General features: G+C 28.1%; 1 protein-coding gene across 2 annotated transcripts; it reads right to left on the bottom strand.

Moving 5' to 3' along the window:
* Positions 1-524: 524 nt before the first annotated feature.
* LOC110623592 (heavy metal-associated isoprenylated plant protein 7) lies at positions 525-4,698 on the bottom strand. Of its 2 annotated transcripts, none has more exons than XM_021768586.2 (5): positions 4,539-4,698; positions 4,278-4,443; positions 3,531-3,727; positions 1,174-1,264; positions 525-1,029 (listed from the first exon to the last, which is right to left on the bottom strand). In XM_021768586.2, the coding sequence occupies exons 1-5, from the start codon at positions 4,545-4,547 to the stop codon at positions 686-688; spliced, it is 807 nt and encodes a 268-aa protein (XP_021624278.1). In that variant the 5' UTR covers positions 4,548-4,698; the 3' UTR covers positions 525-685. The 2 variants fall into 2 exon arrangements, with proteins under 2 accessions (XP_021624278.1, XP_021624280.1); XM_021768588.2 differs by having other exon boundaries at positions 1,174-1,266; positions 3,536-3,727.
* Between the last annotated feature and the right edge of the window lie 13,969 nt (positions 4,699-18,667).

Genomic DNA, 18,667 nt, shown 5'->3' with positions numbered 1-18,667 from the left:
TTTGAGTTGGACCCTCCACATTTATCATACTTTCAAAAAGGAGCCCACCCATTTGAAAAAAATACCTCAACCATGCTACAAAAGAATTCATTGTAGTCTTAGCCAAATGAGCCATTTATGTGGTGTGAGGTTTTCCTTCTATGATTTAATATCATTAAGCCACTGATTCAATCAATTATGACATTTATTTATAAGACTATTCATTGCTTCAAGAGATTCATAAGTTAATAAAATCTTATCTCCATCTAAATATGTTACTTTAATTTGAAACACCCCTTTGAGATATGAAGTGATCAATGAGATTTGTGATAAAGAACACATTCTACTAAGTTCCCATTATTGAGTGTTCAAGCCACTCTTTGGTTTTTTTTTTTTTTTTTAACTATTGCTTTTGGTATTCATATGTTTGATCGATTATATAAGCTATTTAGTTCTTGAATTCTCCAAGTAGATGGATCATTTAATTATCTAATGTCTTATATTCTTATTAAATTTATTTTTATATTTAAATATATAGACCCATGTAATATGAGAAAAATTTTATTCATTATGCAAATAAAGTCTTGATTATAATAAGGCATTAAGAACTATGCTTGTCTTGCTAATGTTTATTAGCATATTATTACATAAAAATTATAAAAATAGCCAACTAAAGTTCATCAAAAGTTCAATATAGTTTAACTGGTCACATGACATAGCAGGCGTTTGGGTTGTCTTCACTAAACATTTCAGGGGCACAACAAGCATACTCTAAGTAAGACTTTGAGGGCCAATATTCATTTCTGTTGGTGTATGCCTTTTCTTCTTCATCATCATCCTTCTTTTCTTCTTTCTTCTCTTCTTCTTTCTTTTCTTCTTCCTTATTCACCTCTTCTTTCTTTTCTTCTTCTTTCTTCTTTTCTTCTCCTTTTACTATGAAAGCTTGCTTTCCGGTCTTCTTGTACACATCACTAATAAGTTCGGTTGGATCAACTATGCCTTTTACTATTACTTGACTTGTAGCAACATTTGTTTCAACTGATTCCACACCTAGTCCATTACGAAACCCAAAAAAAAAAATTTCTTTAATAATTTTACACGATTTATATAGAAAATAAATAACTAATATTAGCTTAAGACTCGATAAATGTATTGAAAACAAATCAAAATATTAAGAGATAATAAATTAAATACCTCTGATCTTTAGAACTCGCTTTTGCAAAGCTTGGGCACATGCTTCGCAATGCATTCGAATGCTCAATACAACAGTTACTACAGGAGGAGGCTGCCACAGATATTGCATTCATCATTAGAAGTCACTATCCAAAATTAATAATGTGAAATTAATATCAGATAATTTAAAGAAAAAAAAAAACATAACTCATTACTCATTAGTATTATATGCATATTATTTTTATTAATTATTTCTAATCAAATTGAAATTAAATGGGATTGGTTTTAGTAGCAAGCTCTTTCCCAACCCCATGTTTGTATGCTAAATTTTATAGGGAAAATGAGAGAAATTAAGAAGGAAAATATAAATGATATTTTCTCTTTATTTTATGAGAGTTATACTCTCCTAAAATAAACAATATACAAAAATTTTCATTAGATAGAAAATATTAATTTATTTGATATCTTTGAACTTTCTAATTTTATTTGATTTTTTAATGATAATTTAAGAATAAATTTAAATGAAAAAAATAAAATTTAATATTTTTAAATTTAAAATATAATTAATGGATAAATTTAGCCTTTTACACATAAGTTGCCTATTTTAATTGGGTCTTGTTTAATTAAAATCAAATTATTTTAAGAAAAGTACACCACTTAATTTCTGATTGGACATGTGGATAAAAGTCAAGAACGTAATTTATCCATTCCTTTACTCTTTGCCACTCAATTGCCCTCAAAATCAGTAGCTCTAATTGTAGTTGTTTAGAGAAAGAGCAAGGTGGGATGTCTTAACTTAAGACGGACCACAGAGGATTAAAAATTACTATTGAGTCTTTGCATTTTTAGAAAATTAATTATTTTATTTTTATTTTAAAATTATTTAATTAAATTTTTTTATTAAACTCTTTAATTTTTTTATTAAAAAATCACTCATTAATTTATTTTAACTTTAATTAGAAAAATTAAATAATATAAGTATTTAAAATTATAAAAATTAAATAATATATGTAATTAAAATTATATAGACTAAATAATATAAATAATTCAATGAAATAATTTATTTTTTAACAGAAAAATTAAAAAGTTGAATTTTATAAAATATATAAATAATAGTAGTAAAATATTATAATTAAATATCAATTATGCTCCATACATTTAAATTTATCTATTGAATAATTTATAATTTTCTTCACAAGGATGAAGTTATTTCCCCTAATACTTTGAATCACACGGGCCTTACAATTCATGACATTGTACAAACCTTATCTTAGCTTTTTGTTTTTTTTTGTTTGTTACCTTCTTGCATGGAGATCTTCTCAGCTTTTCCTAGTGTTATGGACAAGACAGTGTAAAATATTTATTCTGATAATGATTCAATTTTAATGCTCTTAATTTAGATAGATTTTTATATATATTTTAATTACATGGTTAATTTATTCAAATATTTGAAATTATATGGAGTAAATCGTGAATAGAAAAAGAAAATAGAGACTAATTTATTAAATTTTTTTAATTTATAAGTATTAAATAATTAATTTTTTAAAAATATGTATATTAAATTAAATTATAATTTAGCCATTCAAAATTCACACTTGCAATAAGGTATAAATAAGACGAAACACTCCGTGACCGTGATTTTAATAGCACAGCAAGATGAGGGGTCAACCCCTATTTGTAACGTTACTTTCATGTCAGCAGCCAAACAGTCTTCCCAAAATTCACCACTTCCCAATCTTCTCTACTATTTACTTTTTTTTTTTTTAATTTAATATATTAAAATTTTATATATGTTAAAAGTATATTCTATCAAATTAATTAATTTTATAAAGTCACATGCCACGTTCATTTTTTTTATGACATTAGAACTGAAATTTATAAAAATATAATTATCTAACATTTAATAATTATATTTTTATAAAATTTAGATATTAAATAAAATACAATTAAATGTAAAAATGTTAAATGAGTTTCAAAATATAAATTTTTATATATATAAAAGGGTAATCTTTTTATAATATAATGTAAAAAAATTCGTTAATTAATTTATTAATTTTTAAAAATATATTAAAATATATTTTAAAAAAATTTATTAATCGGTGTTTTATTAAATTTAAGTATCGAGTGTTTTTCTATTTAATTTTTATTATTAGTCATTTAATTTTATAAAAATATAAACTGCAGAATGGAGGACATTTTAAATATTTTTAAGTTTTTAATAGATAAAATTAATAAAAAAATTAATTAGTAAAATTTTTAAAATTTTTAAAATATTTTAATTTATTTTTTAAATTTAAAAAATTAATTAATAAAATTTTCTATATTATAAGAGTTAAATAGTAATTTTCTATGCATATAAGAGAGAATTGTTATGTTACCTCCACCATTTTCTCTTCCTTTGGCGGTGGTGATGGATCTTGATTGTTTTGTTCCGGTGGTTCTGGCAGAGGTGAAATTAAAACAACCTTCCTTCTAGTTTTCTTTTTGAGCCTCTCGTATATCTTCAGAGGATCTGCTGCTTTGCCTTTCACCACCACCTTTCTGGCTTTGCTATCTGTGGTTACCTCCTCTACTCCTGCACATATATATCCACAACTAAATAATTTATTATAAATTAATCCTTCAATTATATTCTATTAATTTTTATTTTTAAATAGAATAAAGAAAAAATATATAACTTAGGATTCAATTTGTTAGATTTAAAATTAAATTAAATTAAATTAAATAAATTAAAAACTAAAATTTTAATATTTGTAAAAATTAAATTAAATAAATTTTAGATAGAAATCAAATAAAATCGAATCGGTCTGATTCTGTTTAATTTGATTCGATTTAATTTGATTCGATTTAATTGATCAACGCATTATATTTAGTATTATAAAATTTAATTAAAATATTTTAATTTTAATTATGATATAATTTTTTAATATTATAAAAATAATATACTATTATTATTAATCGGTTCGATTCAATTTTTTTATTAAAATCGAATCGAATTGAATTAACTAAAATTTTTAAAATTAAAAATCGAATTGAAATGAATAAAAAAAAATTCATTCTCACCCAAGTGAATTTACAAAAATTAAGATGGTAATATAGAAAAATAATTTTAAATTAGTATATACCTTGAAATCCTTTCAAGGCTCGAGCAACTTTTCTTGCACAAGCTTCACAATGCATATCAACCTTGAGTACAATCTCAGGAGGCTCTTCCACTTTCTTCTCTTTTTGTTCTTCTTTCTTCTTCCCCTCGTCCTTCACTTCGTCTTTCTTTTCTTCCTCCTTCTTTTCCTTCCATAGCCAAAAAACCAAATAAGCTTAACATCGGATCTGCATAACAAGCATTCATGAAAACCGACAAAAGATATATAAAAGTAAACCCTTACTTCACCCATTTCTGTAGCCGAGGAGATGAACTGATAAATTTAGTTGCTTTTCAGAGCTTGGTTCTGGTCTCTCTCTGCAGTTGAGGTTTGGTGGAGCAACATTTATATGCTAAGTGGAGGCTTCTCAAATTATGACCTGGATTTCTAAATATACGGACACATGGAAAATTTTCTCCAAATATATACAACCAATTAAATCATCCGGTGTCAAAATTTACTGATTTGACTAATTTAGATTCGCATCGAGCAGGTCCATAAATAACTCCTTCCTAAATTTTAAATCGAGACCTCTGATTAAGAGAAAAGAAACTCCACTATCCTATCTCACCCATTGGAATTAATGCATAGATGTTTATTGTAATATCACTGGTTCGACTCATTCAGATTCGTATCGAGCAGATCCAATAAGAAGTAAATAAGTGTTTTTTAAATTTTAAATCGAGACCTCTAATTAAGAGAGAAGAAATTCGTATTATTCTATCACACCTATTAGAGTTAATACATATATGTTTACTGCAATATGACTGGTTCGACTGATTCAAATTCGTATCAAGCATGTCCATTAAGGGCAAATAACTTCTTTCTAAATTTTAAATTAAAACCTTTGATTAAGGTAAAAGAAACTTGTACCGTCCTATCTCACCATTAGAGTTAATGTATTAATGTTTAATGCTATTGCAAATGTATAGTATCTCATAGTTTTTTTGTTAATATACATATTTATTTAATAATATATAGTTAATATTTATTATGAGATTAAAGTAATGGAAATTGAGACTATCAAATAAATCATATGACTTTTTATTTTTGAAATGGATATGACTTTTAAATATTAGATCACATCAAATTAAGCTAATTATATATAATTAATATTTATTATGAGATTAAAGTAATGGAAATTGAGGCTATCAAATAAATCACATGACTTTTAAATATTAGATCACATCAAATTGAGTTAATCTTTTCATGAATTTTGTTTAAAAATTTAGTAATTTTTGTTTGATAATATAATATTATTAATTTATGATAAATTAAGTATTATAAATCAAATTATTATAAAAAAAGTATATAAATCAAATTATATATTTTTTTGAAGAATAATTTTCTTCCCATAAATTACCCCTAAATTGTACTTTTATAACTTTTATGACGTGTGGGGTATCTTAGTCATAAATATCCTTACAATATTTAATTCTTTGTCATGATATCGGTTGTTCAGTACACCTCAAGTATCATTTTTTTTTCTTTTTTTCTTTTTCCAAATTTAATGGAAATGAATATTTTGGAATTTTAATTTTTAAAAATAATGAAATAATTATTATTTATATTTTTATAATTATATATAAAAGTTTATATATTTTATAAATGAGTTCATACTAAAAATTATATATTTTTTATTTTATTGTAATTACATCGTTTTTTTTAAATTAAAATTTTAATTTTTAAAAGAAATCTTGTTATATTATTATTTATACTGTTAAAAAACTAACAGAGTTATCATGTCACTTGTTATCTCACCATTATCTCAGCAAAATTTAGAATTAATCATAAAAATATTTTATATTTTATTTTTATATCTAACTAAATACAGTTTATCATTATGTGTATAATTGGAGATTTATAAAATTATCAAGTTATTCATTTTCACTATTAATTTTTATTAATAATTTTATAATAATAATTTATTTTAATTTTATTTTAACTAAAATTATTATCAACCGATTTTTTTAAATTTATCTAATATACTTATTATTTAGTATTACTTTTAAAACGATCGAGTTATAAAGTATTAAAAAATAATTTAAAATAATATTTAACATGATTCAGTTTGAAAATATTAAAAATAATAAAATACTTTTTTAAGATATTTTTTTAATTATTCTTTTAATTCTCAAATATAATACTAATTTATCAATTTTTTCTAAATTATATTAATATTTAGTGTGAATTTTAAAAAAAATTAATAAAATAAATAATTTATCAAAAAAATTCTATACTTTTAGTTTTATTGTAAATTTTTAAATTATTATTAATTTTACTCTGAAATTTATTGACTTGACATGCTGACTTGGCGAGTACGTTACAATTCTGTTAATTTTTAACGGTACAAATAATGATAGAGTATAATTGAAATAATTTTAAAAGTTAAGTTTTAATCGATAAATAAAAATATAGAATGTAATTGCAACAAAATAAAAAATACAAGCTTTTTTTTTCATTAATTCTTTATAAATTCAATTCTATAAACATAACTTTTCTAAAATTACTATTTTGGGGTCAATGAAATATCAACTAAAATCGGAAGGAACCATATAATTTTTAATTTATTAAAAGAAAGGTAGTTGAAATAGGGTATAACGTGGTAATGTTAGTTTCATTTTTATCGAGCACACGTTTTTCAACCGTGAAATAATAAAAACTATTTTAAAAAATAAAAAGAAAAATATGAGAAAAACATTGATTTGTTTTATTTCATGAGCTTTGAAGGATTGAGTTTTTGCTAGTTTTCCATTTTACGGAATTCTAATATTATAAGTTTGAGTAACATAGAAGTGGATTTAGAAAAGGTCTAAAAATCACACTCGTACTGAATTTAGATCAAATTCAGTTTTTGTATTTTTTTAAAAAATAGAAAATTTCATGAAAGTTCTAACCTGAAATTTAATACAAAAGGAAAATGTTGTATTATAAAAATAAAGATTACTACAGCCCAAATATAAAAAAGCCCAACACCATAAATAAACCCATAGAGCCCTAATCCTAGTAAAAGGATTTGGAGCTTCACACTATTCCGATTAAACAGCAACATCAATGGGAACCTAACACAAAAACCTTTGGCAGCCAACACTTCATCACCAATCACCTCTATATTTGAGGCTCAACCCTCAAATGGAGCACATGCAAGCTCAAAAAACTCAATCAAGTTGCAAGATCTAGAAGATAGGAAGAAGTCATGATAGAAGGAAAACCACCAATGACGCATAGAAGGCTATCCAACATACTGAAGATGTTGAAAAAATAGGATAAAATAATAAAATCTGAATCGTGTTGCATACTGTCCTTAAAGATTTATTTCGTAATCCTCTAAGATTAAACAGGTTCTTTTGGGATTTAATTTTCAGGATCAGAACAATAAGAATTTATTTTTAATTTATAACCCAGCAGAAAATATAGAGAAAAGAGAATAAAGTAGAAAAATAGAATTGCTTTTATTTGTAAAAATAGAGGCTATTTATAGTGGGTTGTAAGCGATTATAAAAATCTTGAGATAATATAATAAAATCATAACGGTCATATTTACTATTAGATTTAAATATCAAACCTGCAACAGCAAAAAAATCTCATAAATAAAATTTTTAACGATCATAAAATTTTCAACGACCACAATATCTTTTGAAATCTAAACTAATTTTACAACAATCTCCCACATATTTCAAATGATTTTCCATTGCTGGATTTAAAAATTTAGTGTATATATTTCGAATCTGGTGTCTTTTGGACTATGAACCAGACCTATATTAATAAGACTTAACATACAGAGCAATCGGTGAAACTTTAGTTTCTATAAATCAAAAACTCTTTTTTGTATGCTAATATTCCATCAATCTCATAACACTCCACAGATCTTGTTGTCAATGTTGTTTTGCGCTAATAAGCCATGCGCGTGTCTAGTAGTTCATAAGTGCTTTAGAGATTATGTCACAATCTCATAGAAACGGCCCCACTCAACACTTATATAGGTGATATCATTAAGTATATATTGCAATTTATACACCACCCATAAGGGATATGAATATCATTAAGAGCTTTCATCTCATCCTCTCATTAATGCAGTCTAGCACTTCTCACACCATAGGAAGGGACAATGACAAATAGTGTTAGCAGAACTAACAAGTGACTTGTTATTACCCATATGAACCTTTTTCATGGGATCTCCAATCATAAAGGCTGGGTTTCTATCACTGTTAATTTTAAATTAGCTCAAGTCTCATTCCCCTTGATGTTTCATCTATTAGTTTTCTCCCCAAAGGTTTAGTTAGAGGATCGGCGAAATTCACTTCTGACTTCACATAATCAATGGAAATAATTTTTTCTTTCAGCAGTTGCTTAATAATATTATGTCTCAGACAAATATGTCTATTCTTACCATTGAAAGTTTTATTCTTTGCAATGGCTATTGCCGCTTGGCAATCACAACGCATTGATACAGATGGTGTTGGTTTTATTCCTAATGGAATATTTGCTAAGAAGTTTCTTAGCCACTCAGCTTCAGTTCCCGCTAATTCCCGAGCAATAAACTCTGACTCCATAATGGATTTAGCAATGATATTTTGTTTGATTGATTTCCATGTAATTGCACTACCTCCTAGAGTGAATACATAACCACTAGTGGATTTTATCTCATCTGAATCTGAAATCCAGTCAGCTTCACTATATCATTCTAATACAATGGGAAATCCACTATATAAGATAACATAGTTCATTGTACCTGTCAAATATTTCATTAATCTAACTAATGCAGCCTAATGATTGTCATTGGGATTATGTGTATACCTACTCAATCTACATACAACTTAAACTATATCAGGTCGTGAAAAATTCATTAAATGCAACAAACTCCCAATGATCTGTGCATATTCAGATTGAGCAACAGAGTCATCTCTATTATTCTTTAATTGACAGTTAGGATCATAAGGGGTACTCACTCGTTTGACATTGAAATGTCCAAACTTCCTTAGAAGCTTCTCAACATAATGCTCTTGTGATAGCATTAGACTATCATTCTTCCTTATGATTCTAACTCCCAAAATCATATTTTGCCTCTACCATATCTTTCATATTAAATTTAAAGACAAGGAAAGCTTTTGATTTATAAACTATATTGTAACTCGTATAAAAAATAAGTATATCATCCACGTATAAACAAATAATCACAGATTCATCATTTATACATTTTGTATATACACACTTATCAACTTCAATAGAGAAAAAACCATCATTCAACAAAACTTGATCAAATTTCTCGTACCATTGTTTGGGAGCTTGTTTTAAACCATATAATGATTTAAGAAGTTTACAAATTTTATTTTCTTGACCAGAAACAATACAACCATCAGGTTGTATTATATAAATTTCTTCTTCCAAGTCTCCATTTAAAAAAGCTAATATCCATTTGATGAATAACAAGTTTATGTATAGAAACTAAAACAATTAATATTCTAATAGAAGAAATTCTAGTTACAGGAGCAAAGGTGTCAAAATAATCTATATTTTATTTTTGAGAAAAACCTTTTGCTACTAGCCTTACTTTATACTTTTCAATTGACCCATCTAGGTTATATTTCCTTTTGAAAATCCATTTACAACCAATAGGTTTAGCTCTTGGAGGCAAATCTACTAAAGTCCAGGTACCATTTTGAGTAATAGAATCAATTTCAGCTTTAATTGCTTCTTTGCAAAAAGGAGCTTCAGAAGATTTAATAGTTTCAGAAAAACTTAAAGATTCATTTTTAACAAGATAAGTATAAAAGTCATTTCCAAAAGAAGTCTCTTTTCTTTGTCTTTTACTTCTTCTTAAATCATCATTATTATTTCCAAAATCATTTTCATAAATATCTTTATTAGGTGCATGGGAAATTTTCTCAACTTTTAAAGGAAAAATATATTAAAAAAACTCAGCATTTTTTTGTCTCAATTATAGTGTTACAATCAAGCACATTACTTTTCAAAACAAGAAATCTATATGTAGCACTATGTTCAGCATAACTTATAAACATGCTATCAGAAGTTTTTGAATTTATTTTTCGTTTTTTAGGATCAAGAAGAAATATTTTAGCAAGACACCCCCACACTTTTAAATATTTTAAGTTAGGTGTATGACCTTTCCCAAGTTCATAGGATATTTTATCAGTTTTCTTATAGGGTATACTATTTTGTATATGACAAACAGATAATAAAGTTTTTTCCAAAGGTTATTAGGTGAGGAGGAACTTATTAATAAAACATTTATAATTTCTTTTAATGCTCTATTTTTTCTTTCCACTACTCCATTGGATTCAAGTGAATAAGATGGAGTAACTTCATGAATTATTCCTTTTTTTCACAAAAGTCTTTAAATAAGATATATTTTCCACCTCTATCTGATCTAATCCTTTTTATTTTCCTATTTAATTGATTTTCTACTTCAGCTTTATATAATTGAAACATATCAAATGCTTCATCTTTGTTTCTAAGCAAATATACTTTAGTATATCTAGAATAGTTATCAATAAAAGTTACATAATATTTTTTACCACCTCTAGTCATAGTTTATTTTAAATCCCCGAAGTCTGTGTGTATTAAACTAAGCAATTCAGATTCTCTATGTGTAGTTGAACATGAATTTTTAGTTGACTTAGATTCTACACAAATCTCACATTTATTTAAACATGTATTGCCGGTGCCAAATATTATACCAAAATATTGCATTTTTTTAATATAAGAAGCACTAACATGTCCTAATCTAGCATGCCATAAATCAAAACAATTAAGCAATTCAGCAGAAGAATATACATTTTCATTTGTTATTGCAGAAATATTGAGAACAAAGAGTCCCTGATTACAATAACCTTTTCCAATAAAAATATTTTTTTTAGTTAGTACAATTTTGTCTGACTTAAAAGACACCTTAATCCCAACCTTTTCCAATAAAGCTATAGAAATTATATTAGCTCTTATATTAGGTATATGGAGTACTTCGTTAAGTGCGCCAAGGTCTTGCCAGATATAAGTTTGAGAAGAACTTTCCCTTTACCAAGGCCACTTGCAGTCTTAGAATCACCTAAATATATATGTTCTTCTCATTCCTCCACTGTAGTGTAGGAGGTAAATGCATTTCTGTTTGTACAGATATGCCTAGTAGCACCAGAGCCTACTACCCATTCTTGCACATTAGCTATAAGAAAAGTTTGAGAAATGATCACAGCAATAATGTCATCTCCTTCAACTAAATTTACTTTTGGTTTAGGAGGATTATCATTTATCACTCTTTTCCTGCACTGAGGTGCATGATGACCCGACTTACCACATACAAAATAATGTCCTTTCTTTTTAAAGGTGGGATTATTAAACATAGGTTTGTAATTAGGTTTCTTATTTTTGTTATTTGATTTGTGCACTTTTCCTTATACAAGATTTGCTTTTATAGCCAACTCTTTACCTTTTACAGCTTTAAGTTCCCTCCTATTTGTATCTTTAATCTTCGAGATGTCAGAAAAATGTTTGGAGTATGGAACAGCAGACAGAAGAGGGCCACCATTTACAGTAGCAGGAAGCACGGCAGCATGAAGCAGAATAGAAGCAGAGGCAGTGACAGTGTCATTGGAAGCAACCGATTCAGAAAAAAAAAGAGAAGTAAAGTCGTACTTCCAAAAGTAAGGACTAAAGCCAAGGAAAGGAAAATCAAACCACTAAAAGAGAAAAATGCCGATGAACAACAATCGCAGGAGAGTGGTGACTAGAGTTCCATTCACTTGTTGATGATTGAGTCACCAATAATAGCAAAAACCTTGGTATTGACTCTTGGAGAATAGCCACCGCCAAAAATAGCCCTCCCTCCGAACTTGCTCTCTCTATTAAGAAAAGCAAGATTTAAGAATACTAAGATCATGTAGTTCATTCATGCAATAAAAGGAGAAATAAATAGACAACCAAATACAAAATAAAAATGAAAAATAGAAATATATATGCCACCCACCCAAAGTTGGAGAATAAACCCACAATTCTAAAAGAGAGGAAATAGTACATCCTCTGCCGTAAATCCTAATTTCAGCAAGAAAACAAGACTGATTCCTTAAGAAAAAGAAAATACAAAGAGAAGAATCTCTCTAAAAAAAAACTAGAGAGAGAAGTTCTTCAATTTTTCTACATTGAATATTTAATATATGAATCTATTTATCTAAATAAATAATTAAATTTTTTTATATATTTTTATAATAATATTTATACTTTGAAATTTTAATAATTAAATAAAATATTTAGGTAACATGTGTGAAAAAGTATAAATTAATATTTTCAATAGTATTTTATGTAAATTATTAAATTAAAATTTATAAAACTCAACATATTAGGGTATTTTTGGTAATAGTAATTTTTTAGAACGATTCCAAATAATTCAACATAAATTTTAATCTATTTTTGGGATGGAGTTAAACATTAAATTTATTAACTGATATGGATTCAAATATAATAATTTTTGCGGGTGCCTTATTCACTATCATCCCTAGCTTTAACATGAAACAGTGTAAAAGAGAAAAGATAGTGATAAGTGAATAAAGATGGCCGAATCCACCCTTGATGGGCTAAGATTCAGGCCCAAGTTGGCTCACTTGTAGAGTTCTTGATACTAGTCATTTATTTTTTATTGTATAAAATAATTAATAATATTATAATCTTAATAATCTATATGTTGTAGATAAAATAGTCTAAACTGAGAACTGAGTTTTAGTACATTTTATTATATATATTAGATGAATTAACATTCTTCACAAGCATATTGATAGAATAATTTGACAAATTAAATGGTTTAGTTCTTGAATTTTGTAATCATCCAAATTAAAGTTCCTTTTATCAAAAATATCATTGTAAAATATAAAAGACCATATTACAAAATTACTCATCGGAAGAAGCTAGTATTGCCATGTGGCCTTTTCTTAGGTAGCACTTGTACTTGAAATAAGCAATTGAACTAGAATTGGCACAACATGATAGAGATAAAGTAACATCGAATAAAGTTTTCAAAGGCCTCATCACAAGATCAATGGCAAAGAAGATGTAAGGGTTGGTTTAAAAACACATTTATCTAATCTACAAAGGTCAATTGGAGCAAAGATGAATCAACATATTGCAAGTTAACTATGAAGGTGCCTTGGCTGAATTCTCATCATTAAAGACACACCATGACCAAATCAGCTAATAGCTTGGTGTCTCACATTTTAAGGACTTTGATTGCTGCCACACATTTAAAAGAACATTAATGTCTTCCATTTAACTATTATACATTGTGTTGTTTGTATAATTTTCATATTAGGAAGTAGTCAACTTACTTTCTATATTTACTTTTTCTTTTTTTGTTTTTGTTAAGTTGTCACTTTCAATTTGTAAGAGTATAAGAAAAATTTTATTTTCATTGGCTGTTATATTTTTTGGCAAAGCTAACTTTCGAAATATTAAAATAGGTGTTACACTATTATTTTGGATTGGAAACAAGATGCACGAATTTGTAAGAGTTTATAACTCATCTTCTTCTTCATTTCAATAGAACATGACTTATTTTTTAGAAATATGACTCCATTAAGAGCTTTTCTCTTCAACCATTCTTGAAGAACTTAAATCACTCTAAACAAATCTGATCAAATTTATTGAGTTTTAATTATATTTGTTGGCTCCTACTATAAGTTAGTGAAGGGTTTCGAATCTGATTTCTCTTCACTTATTTTTCCCTTTGGTTTGAACTTTATTCAAGAATTGGGTCAGAAAAGCTAATATCCATAACCTGATTTTGGCTTTCGTTGGAGTTTCATCAACAAGAGTTAGAAGGTTCCTTAGTTTTTCTTGTGGGTTCACACCATCTTGGTATCAGAGCTTTGGCTCTCAAAATCAGGTTCATTATCCTTATTTCATTTGTTTTTTTTACCTTGTTCTATGTTTTCCTTGTTTGTTCATTCTTCCTTATGTTTTGAGTTTGAGTTGCTATTTAAAATATATCTTTTCTTTGAAACTCATAGCATTTACACCTCCATTGCTTGGATGAGATTTTGATTTCACAAGTGTCTTTTTGTATTTCTTTTTATTCTTTTCTAATTTTATTTATTATGCACGTTTTATGCTTAGCCATCTTTCAAACTTGTGCTTTGTCTCTTCAAAGTCTTGTTTTCTCTATTTATTTGTGATTGTTTATTGCTGCATTCTTATTCTGAATATTTTTCCTTTTATAAACTTTCAGCCTGTCAAGTGCTTAAACAAAGAGAGTAAATAGACAGAAAGGACACAAAAAAAAAAGAGGAGTAAAAGGTATGTAAAAAAATAAATTGGTTGAGTTCTTTTTTACAACTTGGACATTTTCTTGGACAGCTTTCTGAATTTTGTGAGTCCTATCAAACCAATCTAGAAATTCACCAAACTTCATGGGGGTTTAAATATATGAAATTAGACCTGCATATCAAATGTAGTGCATAAATTCATCCATTTGCTTATTGAACTAAATTTACCATCTAATTGCAGTCAATTTTGGTAGACATATCAAACCTATACAAAACTTTACCAAACTTTATGGAGAATCTAAATACATCAAATTAGATCTAGATATCAAATTTGGTGCATAAATTCATCCATTTGCTAGGTGAATCAAATTTACCATCTTATTTTGGCTAATTTTTGCGAGACATATTAAAACCATCCAGAACTTTACCAAACTTGAGAGATGATCTAAATACATCAACTTGGACTCAAGTATCATGTTTGGTGTAGAAATTCAACCATTTGCCTGGTGAACCAAATTTACCACTATTTGCAGTCAATTTCGTCCTTGTCTAGAATTTTGTGTTTTTTATGGTCTAAACTGACATTTTTATTTGCTTTAATGTCAATAAAATAAATCTAATTTAGTTTTATAATATCATTTTATTTAGTCAACATTTACTCAAATTTGGTGTCTTCTATTTTATTACTTCTAGTGTCAAATAAAAATTTTCTTATATACTTGTTTTGTTCCTGTATTGTCACTGAATATAGACTACAACTTGTTTATTGGTTACTTTGTTGAGGATTGACTTAGTTCTCAAGAATGTAAAGAGGTAAAAGGTTAGAGTGTATGAGGCATAAGAGGGCAAAAGACAATTGTGAGGGAAACATGTAAGGGAGTGTGAGAATTTTATACCTAACTATTTTCTTGTAGGCTTAAATTATATCTCAAGGAAGGAGCAATGGGAGGATGAGAGGGAGAAGGATAATCATTTATATAGTTAAGCTGTTGGGCAACAATTTCAGAGAATGATTTGTGATGTTAAATGAATTCAGAGATAGGTTTTAAAGGCTTAAAACTAATATAACTAAATTGAGAAATGGGGTTGAATTTAGGAGGGTGCCTACACCATCCTTGGATAATGATTGGAAAGATAACAATGATGATGAGATGGAGTTTGATAATGATCGAGCCTCTATTGCCAATGATGACTTTAGGCTGAGATGGGTTTGAGAAGGAAGAGGTGGTAGAGGCGAGAGGATACCTATAATGAGGGATCCAAGAGGGAGAGAGAGAGAGTAGATGGGAATGTGGAAAGCATTAAAATGAAAATCCCTTCTTTCTAAGGGAAGAACAATCCTGATATGTACTTGGAGTGGGAAAGGAAGGTTGAGTTGATATTTAATTACCATAATTACTCTGAAGAAAAGAAAGTGAAGCTAGCTGCAGTTGAGTTCACTAACTATGCATAGTATGGTGGGATCAAATAGTGATAAATAGGAGGAGAAATTTGGATAGACCTATTAGTACATGACATGAGATGAAGGCATTGATGAGGAGGAGATTTGTGCCTAGACATTACTATAAGGAGTTCCATCAAAGTTTGCAAATGCTTATGCAAGGCACTAAGAGTGTTGATGAATACTTTAAGGAAATAGAGATAGCCATGATTAGGATTAATGTAGAAGAGGATAATGAGGGTACCATAGCTAGATTCCTATGGGGATTGAACCTTGAATTACTAATGTGGTGGAATTGCACCACTACCTTGAGATAGAGGACATGGTTCATGTGGCTATGGAGATGGAAAAGCAACTTAAGAAAAAGAGGGTAGCCAAGCTTGGAGCTAATGCAAATTTGACTATCACTTCAAATTGGAAGTCAAAATGGTCTATGAATGAGATGAAATATGATGAAAGGATTATACTAAAGAGAAAAAGGATGATGGTAGAGGTAATGGTAATCCACAAATTATAGAGAAGGGAAAAGGAGTGGCCTCTAATTCTAGTGGTAGTACTAAAGACATTAAGTGCTTTAGATGTTTGGGAATTAGGCATTATACTTCACAATATCCAAATAGAAGGGTCATGATTATGAGGAATGGTGCGATAGAATTTGAGGATGATGATGTTGGTGATGAAAATGCTAGTGAGACTATACCATTATTGGAGGATACTAGTGATGTGGAGTATCCAGTAGATGGTAGTGCCTTAGTCATGATGTGTCCTTTGAATACACAAGTGAAGGAAGCTAGTGAGCAATTGCAAAGGGAAAATATTTCCACACCAGGTACTTGATATAAGATAAGGCTTATAGTATGATCATTGATAGTGGGAGTTGTGTTAATGTGGCTTGCACCTTGTTAGTGGAGAAGTTGGGACTATCCACTAAAAAACACCCTAGATCTTATAAGTAGCAATAGAAAATGAGAGTGGTAAAATGAAAGTGAATAAGCAAGTGTTGGTTGCATTTTCCATTGGAAAATACAATGATGAGGTACTTTACGATGTAAACCTATGCATGCTGGTCATATTTTACTTTTTAGGCCTTAACAATTGGATAGAAAGGTAATACATGATTGATATAAGAATTAGTACTCTTTAGACATGAATAATAGATAAGTCACCTTAGTACTTTTGACTCCTATGCAAGTGTATGAAGACCAAATGAGAATAAAAAGGTCCATGGAAGAGAAAATTCAAAGAGAGGTCGAACAAAGAGAGAGTGAAAAGAGTGATAAAGAAAAAGAAAGCAAAGAAAAAGAAAATGAGAAAAATTAAAAAAGGAGTGTTTGGAGCAAAATGAGAGTAATGAGAAAAAGAGAGAGAGAAAAGTGAGTTTGTATGCAAAAGAAAGAGATGTGAGGAAAATATTTTATGCAAGTAGACATATCTTTGCCCTTGTATGTAAGGAGGCCTACTTTGACATTGGCCCTATTTTTTCTAGTTTTTTTTGTTGCTCTTTTGCAGGAATATTAAGATGTATTTCTAGAAGAGGGCATTGTCACCCATTAAAGGCATTAAACATGAAATTGATTTTCATACTAGGGTACTCATACCAAATAGGCTAGCATATAGGAGCAACTCGAAAGAGTCTAAGGAGCTTCAAAGGCAAGTAGAGGACCTTCTAGCAAAGGGACATGTGAGGAAAAGAATAAATCTTTGTGTCATACTAGTGTTGCTTGTGCCAAAAAAGATGGAACGTATAAGATGTGCGTTGATTATAGAGCTATCAATAAAATCATTGTAAAGTATAGAAATCCTATCCCTAGATGATGATGTGCTTCTTGAGTTGTATGGTGCATACATATTTTCTAAAGTTGATCTGAAAAGTGGTTACAATCCAATTAGAATGAGAAATGGTGATCAATGGAAGACTGATTTTAAGACCAAAAATAGATTGTATGAATGGTTAGTTATGCCATTTGGTTTAACTAATGCACCTAAAACTTTCATGAGATTGATAAATAATGTCTTGCGTGCATTTATTGGAAAAATTTATTATTATGTATTATGGTGATATACTTGTATACATCAAGAATTTGGATAAGAATTTGCAACATTTAAAATATGTTTTTGATACACTTAGGAAAGAGCAATTGTATGCTAATTTCAAAAAATGTAAATTTTGCATGTAAAGAGTTATATTCTTGGGTTTTGTTATAAGTGGTAAGGGTATTGAAATAAATGAAGAAAAAGTAAAAGTTATTAAATACTAGCCTATTCCTAAAACTATAACTGAGGTTAGGAATTTTCATGGACCAGCTAGTTTATATAGGAGGTTTGTGTGGGACTTTAGTACCATTGCTACCCATTTGAATGAAGTTGTGAAAAGGAATGTTGGGTTTAAGTGGGTGATGAGTTGTAAAACTCACAATTTTTTCCATATTAATTTCCATGATTTTGTTATGATTTTGATGGTAAACAATTAGATTTTTACTTGCATTTTAATTTTGGACAGGTTTGGAGTTAAAAGTGTGAAAAGGAACCAGCAGAGGTTGCTTCAGAGTTGTTTTAGACTGAAAAATACTGTCTTGCCTAAGCCTGTGACCCAATTTCGACAGACAGATTGTAAAGTTTTTGTTTTGACAGCTGTATAAACTTCAAATTATTTCAGATAGCTGTAAATA

The sequence above is a fragment of the Manihot esculenta genome, chromosome 9 (assembly GCF_001659605.2).
Source record: "Manihot esculenta cultivar AM560-2 chromosome 9, M.esculenta_v8, whole genome shotgun sequence".
Taxonomy (NCBI): Eukaryota; Viridiplantae; Streptophyta; class Magnoliopsida; order Malpighiales; family Euphorbiaceae; genus Manihot; species Manihot esculenta.
The sequence above is the reverse complement of the archived record's forward strand: the minus strand, read 5'-3'. Positions and strand labels throughout refer to the sequence as shown.